The sequence below is a fragment of the Arachis duranensis genome, chromosome 5, assembly GCF_000817695.3.
Source record: "Arachis duranensis cultivar V14167 chromosome 5, aradu.V14167.gnm2.J7QH, whole genome shotgun sequence".
NCBI lineage: Eukaryota > Viridiplantae > Streptophyta > Magnoliopsida > Fabales > Fabaceae > Arachis > Arachis duranensis.
Genome location: NC_029776.3, coordinates 6,501,440 through 6,511,357, shown reverse-complemented (window position 1 = coordinate 6,511,357; position 9,918 = coordinate 6,501,440). Strand labels below are relative to the sequence as shown.

The 9,918-nt window shown below is 37.6% G+C and overlaps 1 protein-coding gene across 1 annotated transcript; it reads right to left on the bottom strand.

The window, feature by feature from the left end:
- Positions 1 to 4,807: 4,807 nt before the first annotated feature.
- On the bottom strand, positions 4,808 to 6,748 carry LOC107487661 (glucan endo-1,3-beta-glucosidase 13). The gene is made up of 3 exons (XM_016108346.3): positions 6,387 to 6,748; positions 5,223 to 6,311; positions 4,808 to 5,140 (listed from the first exon to the last, which is right to left on the bottom strand). The coding sequence occupies exons 1-3, from the start codon at positions 6,445 to 6,447 to the stop codon at positions 5,109 to 5,111; spliced, it is 1,182 nt and encodes a 393-aa protein (XP_015963832.1). The 5' UTR covers positions 6,448 to 6,748; the 3' UTR covers positions 4,808 to 5,108.
- Positions 6,749 to 9,918: the final 3,170 nt, after the last annotated feature.

Here is a 9,918-nt window from a genome sequence, read left to right as displayed (position 1 = left end):
GGAGTAGTTCTGGCATAGAGGCTAGATTTTGCAACAATAGCTTTGGAAGGGGAGGCCCTCACCTGGTTCGAATGGTGGGAAGAGCACACTCCTTTTCATACCTGGATGAGGTTCAAGCAAGACCTCCTAAAGATGTTCCAACCCGGGGCAGCTCTTAACCTAATGGCTCTGCTGTTAGAGGTGCGCCAAGTCAGAGATGTCGCACAGTACCAGAGAGATTTTAAAGCAGCGGCCAGGACACAACAAAACCTCGGGACGGAGACTCTCATGTGTATTTTTGTGAACGGCCTTAGAAGGGAAATTCAGGCAAAACTAGACGTGGCAAGCTTTGATAATCTGTCGGCGTTAATGGATAGAGCCATGGCAATTGAGTGGAGAAACCGTGCCTGGCAGGATTCCGGAGTGAACCCGACAGGCAGAAAAGGAGAAGGAGGATCCAAAGGAGGCGGGTCGGGGGGACCCGATCTATCAGCATGGGATTTCAAAAAACTCCTAACTAGACTCGACCCAACTTACATGAATCCAGAAGCGAAGTGAGAGTGGAATCAGGACCCAACACCAACGGAGTCCCTTCGATCACACGAGCTAGGACTAACTCAAGCTCGGTTGGGGGAGGCGGCGCGGCATCATCCTCCGAGACCAGAGCCAGTGGAACGCGGCGACTCTCCGATGAGGAGTGGGCAGAGCGACAGTAGAAAGGCCTATGTTTCCGCTGTGGAGAGAAGTGGGGACCTACCCATGTCTGTCCTATGAAACACTACAAGATTTTGTTGATTGAAGAAGAAGAAGAAGACCACAAAACCGAGCAGGAGGATGCGAGGTCGGAATTACCAGTGGAGGAACCCAAAGGAGTTGAACTGCAGTTGTCTTCCTACAGTTTTTGGGGATTGACAACACACAAAACTTTCAAGGTTAGAGGGGCGATTTTGGGTCAGGAAGTGATGGTGCTCATAGACCCTGGAGCGTCGGAAAATTTCATAGCCACCGAGGTGGTTAGGCGGCTGTCCCTACCAGTGAAAAGAGTACAAAAATTTCGAGTAGTGGTAGGGAATGGTGCCATAGAAAGGGGACATGAGGGCTGTGAGGAACTGTAGGTGACTATTCAAGGAATTCCAATTATTCAGAGTTTTTTTGTTATGAAACTGGGTTGTTCAGATGTCGTTCTGGGAGCAGGATGGCTGGCCAGCTTGGGGAAATTTGTGGGGGATTATAGTGAATTAACATTGAGCTAGAAGCAAGGAGATAAGGAATTCCATTTGCAGGGAGATCCTTCACTAAGCAGAAGTAAGGCCTATTGGAAGACTACCTTGCAAGCGCTAAAGAATCAAGAAGAAGGTTTTGTCATCACCCTTGTCCTGGCAGCCACTGAAACCCAACCTGCAGAACCCTTTTCTGGAGATGTTGAGCAATTTCTGCAATCTTTTGGGGACTTATTTAGCACACCGGAGGGACTACCTCCCAAGAGAAAACAAGATCATGCTATAATCTTAAAGAAGGGATCGTCAATTCCTCGCATTAGGCCATACCGTTGTCCCCATTACCAGAAGACTGAGATTGAGAAAATAGTAGAAGAGATGTTGAGCTCGGGAATAATTAGGCACACCACCAGGCCGTTCTCGAGTCCAATCATTTTTGTCAAGAAGAAGGAGGGAGGTTGGCGGTTTTGCGTAGACTACAGGGCCTTGAACCGGATCACGGTGGCTGACAAGTTTCCCATTCCGATCATAGAAGAGCTGTTGGATGAGGTGGGAGAAGCAAGGGTGTTTTCGAAGCTCGACCTTAAATTGGGATACCACCAGATTCGCATGCGAGAAGAGGACATTCCCAAGACAGCATTCCGAACTCATGAGGGCCATTATGAGTTCATGGTGATGCCCTTTGGGCTTACCACGCTCCTTCCACTTTTCAGGCACTCATGAACCAGGTATTGAGGCCTTTCCTGAGGAAATTTATTCTGGTGTTTTTTGACGATATTCTTGTTTATAGTAGCAGTTTAGAAGATCATTGGAATCACTTGCGACAAATATTCAAGGTCCTCCGGAGCCATAAACTCTTCCTCAACAAGAAGAAGTGCAAATTCTCCCAAGAGAAGATTGATTACTTGGGGCATGTGATTTCCAAGGAAAGGGTGGCTGCAGACCCTCAGAAAATACAAGACATGATAGATTGGCCCATTCAGAAGGATTTAAAAGGGTTGCGGAGTTTCTTGGGGCTGACCGGATACTACCGCCAGTTTGTGAAGAACTATGGGACCATAGCCTGGCCTCTCACGCAGCTGTTGAAGAAAGATTGTTTCCGATGGGGAAGTGACGTGCAGGCAGCCTTTGAACAATTGAAGAAGGCCATGGTGACCGTGCCGGTATTAGCCATTCCATCTTTTACCAAGCCATTTACTTTAAAGACCGATGCTTTTGGAAAAGGAATTGGGGCGGTGCTGTTACAAGAGGGCAGACCCATAGCATTTATGAGCCAAAAACTCTCAGAGAGGGCCCAAGCCAAATCCGTTTATGAGAGGGAGCTGATGGCCATCGTGTTGGCCATCCAAAGGTGGAGACATTACCTCTTAGGACAGCGATTCACGATTTACACGGATCAAAAAAGCCTCAAATTTTTTGCTTGATCAGAGGATTGGTGGAGAACAACAGCAAAAATGGATAACTAAGCTGCTCGGGTACGACTTTGAGATCAAATATATGGCGGGAAGTGATAACCGAGTGGTTGATGCACTCTCAAGGAAATTTAAGTTTGCAGCAGTTTCAGTAGTGTCCACGGTAAATTGGGAAGGCATAGAGGAAGAAGTCCAGCAAGATCCCAAGCTACAAGGGATTATCCAAGACTTGATTCAGGAGAGAGAAATAGCTGTTAGGTATGAATGGCGTAATGGGAGGCTGCTGTACCATGGCCGGTTAGTCATTTCGAAGCATTCCAAGTGGATTCCTAAATTCCTCCAACAATTCCATGATTCGAAGATAGGAGGGCATTCTGGGTTCTTTAGAACCTACAAGAGGATATCAGGAGTTTTGTTTTGGGAAGGAATGAAGGGGACTATCATGGAATATGTGAAGCAATGTGAGGTGTGTCAAAGGAACAAACACTCCACTTTATCACCGGTCGGCCTGCTGCAACCACTTTCAATTCCGACCAATGTCTGGTCGGATATTTCCATGGATTTCATTGGTGGGCATCCGAAAGCTGTCGGAAAAGACACCATCTTTGTGGTGGTGGATAGATTGACCAAATATGCATATTTTCCCCCTTTCTCACCCATACACAGCCAAAGAAGTGGCTGAGCTGTTCGTGAAGGAGGTTGTGAGACTTCATGATTTTCCAAGTTCCATTGTTTTTGACCAAGATAGACTCTTCATGAGTGCTTTCTGGTCTGAAATTTGTAAGGCAACAGGCACAACGCTAAAAATGAGTTCGGCCCATTACCCGCAAACTGATGGTCAAAGTGAAGCGGTGAACAAGTGCGTGGAAACTTATCTTTGATGCTTCACAGGTTCCAAACCAACGCAGTGGCATCGCTGGTTGAGTTGGGCTGAATATTGGTATAATACCAATTATCATGGCTCCATCAAAATGACTCCATTTATGGCACTCTACGGGAGAGAACCTCCCGTGTTGTTGAGAGGAGGGGGAGAGGCTGTAGTTGAGGAAGTTAGAGTTCTGATGGGGAACGCAATCAGATGTTGGATTAGCTACGGTTCCAGTTAGAAAGGGCGCAGAACCGGATGAAAACATATACAGATCGTAAGGGCGAGAAGTGGTTTTTGAACCGGGAAAACATGTATATCTCAAGCTGCAACCCTACCGGATGAAGACACTGGCCCGGAAAGTAAACCAAAAGCTGAGTGCTAGATTCTATGGTCCCTATGAAATTCTAGAGAAAATTGGACAAGTTGCTTATAAGCTGAAGCTTCCCCCTAATGCAAGAGTGCATCCAATTTTTCATGTCTCATTGTTGAAGAAATGTGTAAACCCCAACACTCAGGTTTAGCCCCTACCAGCAGCTTTAACTGAAGAGTATGTACTGCAAGCAGAACCTGAAGATGTATTGGCTATTAGAAAGAATGCTAATGGGTACCTGGAGGTTTTGATCAAGTGGAAGGACCTCCCTGAATTTGAAAATTCTTGAGAGGCAGCAAGAGAGATCTAGGCCAGTTTTCCTTCCTTTCACCCTGAGGACAAGGTGATGCTTCAAAGGGAGGGTATTATTACATACCCTGAGGAGAATGCTGAGTTAGCAGTGCAGGCAGCTAAAAAAGGAAGATAATAACCCCTTTACTTTATCATTATTCTAGACGAAATAATAAAGGAAAGAGGAATAACTGATTTAAATAATTGATTTATTTTAGGAAGCAATAACGAATTGAATCAGTTAAAGGAGAATCAGAGACTGCATGATTTTAGGAGGCAATAACTGATTGAATCAATCAGAGGAGAATCAGGAAACTGCATAATTGTGAAGATTTCGATTAGAAAGAGGATGGGACAATAAAAGAAGGAACCGAATAGGTATTGAAATAAGAAAAGATTCGAAGAGGGCTAGATTAGGAGAGAAGAGGACTCTTGAAACTCCTTTGCTATCATTTTCTATTCTATTGTAATTTCTACATTTCCATACAATAAATTTTAACTGAGAGTATTTTGTTTAAAGGGTAACCTGTTCAGTTTGTTTTTGTTTTACCGAATACTGTAGAAGCATTCTGTGGATACCAGTTTTAACATGTTTTCTTTCTCCTCTTACTAGAGTAACAACTTTTCTTTTTAAGGAGTTACCATTATTTGTTCGTTATACACGCATATATCTTAATGTTTAGGGGTAAATGAAATCATTATCATTCCATCCAAGATATGCATCAATCATAAGCAATAACTACAACTCATCTTCTCTCCTTACTAAATTAGTAGTAGTTCCAGTGACATAAATTAAATCCTCTAAATACCAATTTCATACAATATATATAAATAATTATATAAACCATTAAGTAGTGGCAGAGTTAATCAAAAGCCAAACCAAATTTAACCATCAACATAAAATTCTAAACATAACTGCAGCTAAAGAAAGTCATCACTCTTGTTCTCTTCACATGCAGTACTTCATTCACCTAGCTCAGAATAAACCGACACTGAAGATAACCTGCAAGAAAGCATCATTCTTTGTTAATATGAATGATACAAAGTTCAAACTATGATGAAATTGAAAATGAATGGATGCTTACTTGGATCAGAATTGATCAACATAGCAGTTCCTCCGAAGCTGCAAGTTCCACCATGTCTCTTATGCTTCTGCCAGTAACTATTGAAGGCAAAAGAAGCGTGAGCAACCAGAGTGTCAGGGCTGTAACAATTCCCTTGAGGCAAGATATCAGTACAGTCAGCGCCCCCTTCTCCACAAGCATAGTCCAAACCCTGTTGCAATGTATCTTCCGGAACATGAGGCTTAGCCACACACCACAGCTTCTGAACCGGTATAATCATGGGGCTAGGGGAGCCATTGTTGTCAATGGGGTTACAAGGTGGCAAATCGAAACCTTCCGGTGGGCTAGCCGGTGCCGGAACAAGGAATGGTGCTGGTGGTTGTTGCAATGGAGGTGGTGAAGAAACTATTTGAGCCAATGGAGGCAGAGGCTTTCCTTGTTCTACATTCTTTGGAGGAGCAGAGTAAGGAACAGGGAAATCCAATGGTGGCTCAGCTATTTCCGGTAATGGAGGAATTGATCCTATTTTGCTGGCAGAAAGCCTTCTTCTCCCATTTGGGATTGTGGTGGTTACAAAGTTGATGGTGTTGAATGATAAAAACCGAAGCTTTTTAATGGAGTCCAAGTGGGAAGACACCAAGGTTAAGTCTTTGTAATGTGAATGGATGAGAGAGTATGTGGAGTTCACACTTTGGAGGAACTCTACAATGGGTTTGAGTTTCACCATTTTGAAGTCATCGTTATTATAGAAAGAGTTCAAAGGGAATAAAGCAAAGGAAACTTTGATGTGTTTTTCCAAACCCCACCTCTTTAAGGAGTGATGGAGATTCTTGAGAGAATGAAGAACCAAACCCAGGTTCTGGTTGTGTTGGTGTTCATGGTTGGTGACAAGAATGGTGGTAATGTTTGAAGCAGGGTAATAGGCAAGAACGTTGGACCTGAGCCAAGTTTCAGCCAATAGAATGCTGCTAGAGACTCCGTTGAGGTCTCCATGGCTCACATGAACAGCCAAGGGAGGAGAACCACCAGCATTGGTTGATGAAGATGCTTCTAGAATGTCTTCAGTTGTCTGACACAGGGTTATGAACTCAACGGATTCTTGACCAGCACCTGCACCACAACCACCATTGTAAAACAAAAAAGTTGACAACTTTACTAGAGAGTGTTATGCTTGTTTTTTTTTACCAGTAAGACCCAAGGAACAAAGAATGAAAAGAGGAATAAGCCATGCCGCCATCTTCAACATTTTCTCTTCTCTTGCTTGCTAATTGATATTCCTGTGTTATTATTATAAATAAATAAAGCTTGTTGAATAATATTGCAGGGGAAGTCACCCAAGAAACGTGTTGCTATATGCTTGTGCGGTTCATGATTTTGGCTACGGTGCTTACATCTGCCTCTAAATTCTAAAGCTTCAAGCTTGTAGCTTTCTCTTACTTCTGTGCATTGTGCATGATGTTACAAGTACAACCAACACCATTCAAACCAGCACCCTCCTTCTCCTCTCTAATCTTCCTTATAATTACCTTTTTGGGCTTAAACTTGTAACATATATAATATATATTAATTAAAATTAACTGTTAAAATAATTAAAATACTGATATTTTAAAGATATTTAAAATTTTTTTAAGACTATATTAATTTAAGGATAGTTTGGATTTGGGAAGCTTTTGCTTTGTGACACGTGGCAGAAAACAGAAACACGAGACTGAGACGTTTGACTCGAGAATCGATAGAAGGCCCCAGTCTGGGCTCCACCGGACAACAAACGAATAAAGACGTTACAAAAGGCCCACAAAACACAGTGCCAATGGCCCAAGTACCGGCGTTGTATTGTGTTTGCTAGTGATGATTCTTCACTCACAACAATAATATAAGGCCATTGTTCCCAAAATTTCTTCATTCAAAAGATGATAATTTAGATATTAATATCTATCATATTAAAAAGTTTGATAAAATATATTAAATTATTTTCAATATTTTTATGTGAATAATCATTGTAAAATAAATTAAGGTTTTTTTAAAAAATTATTTTAATATGACTATGTTACAATAATTATAATATTTTAAAAAATATTACTAAAATTAAAATATTATGTTTTATTTTTAAAAAATATTTTTATAAAAAAATATTATTAAAATAAAAAATATAATTTTAATTTAACAATATTTATATAATAATGGTGAGATAATCATATTAGAATTTTTTTTTTCTTTACCGCACCGTACTGCTACTAAGTTTTGATGACTAAATTGTCACCAATCAATCTAAACGACATCATTGCTTTTTCTATTGGAGGTTGTCTCGTGATTGATAACTGGCAGAAAATTCAAATTCTTGTAATGTGTTGTTCACTTCTTCCCTGATCAATATACAACTGTTAGGTTGCTATATGCCTGTCTTCTACCCTATATAGGTCAATCAACCAGACTAGGGGCAACCACATTAGAAAGGAAAAAGTATGTTATAGTCATTTTTTAAAGTTTTAATTTTTTGTTTGGACTAATTTTTTTCTTTATAAAAATGTAGAAGTGATTTTGGTAGTAAAATCAGCCATAAAATCACAATTATAAAAAGTAATAATTTTTAGTTTTTGTGTTGTACTAATTAATTTTTAGTCATTAATATTTAATATTTATTTTTTTTATTAACTTTATTTTTTATACATATTATTATATTATTTATAAAATTTTTATTATTTCTCTTTATACGAGTTTTTTTCTATTATTTATTATTTATATTTTTTATTAATTTTTTATTTGACATTATATATATATTTATAATGGTAATTTTGTGTATTGTATTTATTATTATTATTTATAATATAATTTATTGATTTTATTAGGTAAAATAAATTAAACAAAAAAATTAATCATAATAATAATAATAATAATAATAATAATAATAATAAATGATAGCGTATCAAAAAAAGAATATTAAAAATACTAAAAATATGCTATATAAAAACATATAAAAAAAGTATAAAAAAATTAAACATGTATAAAAAAATAACATTATGAATTAATATCATGTCTTTTTTAGTAATTATCTACCTAAAAGTGATTTTAACTAATACCATTCAAACAATATTTATTTTATCAAAATTAATTTTAATATTCAAACATAAATCATGTTGACGCAAACTTATTTTTATCCAAAATCAATTTTATAAAATCACTTTTATTTAAATTCTAATCTGACAAATCACAATCCAAACACATTAGACATTCAAAAACTTGTTCGGTACTTATATTTCAGTATCTCTTGTTTTAATAATCTTATTTGATCCTTGTAAACGTTTCCTCTCTAAAAATCTCAACTAACAATAACAAGAAAAAATAAATGTTTGAAAAGAGTCTAGTATGTTAAAGATTAATTTTCAGTTTAACATTATGTAGTTTTGATCTCAAATGATGTATTTGAGTAAAATATTTTTAACAATATTTATGTAGTTCTGAATTTGGAATAATATTTTTTTTGTCTTATGGTATCTCTTGGTCTCATAAATAAAAAACTAATCTTTCTTTTTTTTTATTTAAATGTGTATTATTGACCAATAAATTATGAAAAATATAAGGAGACAATGAATTTAGTGAACAATGCAGTTATGTTTACGCTCACTTTTGTTCTCCACTTGTGATTTTCATACCGATATAATGTATTTTTATCTTATTAAACTAATTTTAAAGTTGATTGTTCACATTGTTTACAAAAATCATTATCTACCTAACAAAATCAATAAATTATCTATAATAAGTAGTAACAATTTTTTTTGGGACAAACAATCTTTGTTTTGTCCATTTCAAAACTTCTTTTATTTTTTTCTTTTTCGTAATTGAATTTGGTTTGATTTAGTCATTTAGATCCACATATTTCTAAAACAAAAGTTAAAGCCCAATTTAAAAAAAAAAACAAAAAAGTTAAGGCCCAATCCTTCATGTTAGTTTGCCATAGTATTGCTTTAACATAAAATCCAAATCAAAATCCTTTAAAAATTTAACAGAAAAGCTCTGCATACAAGCGCTAACCACTTGTATGCTTTACAAGTTACTTAAAACCCTAAAACCTAAAACACGCTCCAATGGTTACGTCAGATACACGCGCTATATATAACTACCAAATTTAAAAGATTTGTTTCCTTTATTCGTTCTTCTTCTCCTTCTTCTTCTTCTCGTTCTTCTCTCCTTATTTCTAGATTTGTTTCGTTCTTCGTTCTTCTCCTCGTTCTTCTTCTTCTTCTCGTTCTTCTTTTTCTCGTTCTTCTCTCTTTTAACTCCAGCTTCGTTTTCTATCGATTTTTATTTACTGAAATCAAAGTTTGGATTCGTTTTGAAGATAATGGTTGATTCAACGTCAGATTCTCAGCTGAATCAGGGCGAAGTGGATTATGAATTTGAATCTAACGAAGTTCCTGAGGTTTGATTTACATACGTTTACTCTGAATTTTGCTGTAGTAATTTGTATAACATTGTGTAGCTGAATAATTCGTGAACATTGACTGTGAGACTAACGCGTCAACATAAATCTGTGGATTGAATGTAATGTATTAGTTTTGATTGATTATCTGAAATTTATAGCAGACGCTCGGGTGTAGATCAGAGCTTTCTTTGGGTGTATTTGTTTCGATAGTATGAGTGTATTTACATTTATGGCTTTTTCTGTTATTTTTAGCTGTTGTTGTCGTTCGGGTGTATTATATCAGACATGATTGGGTGT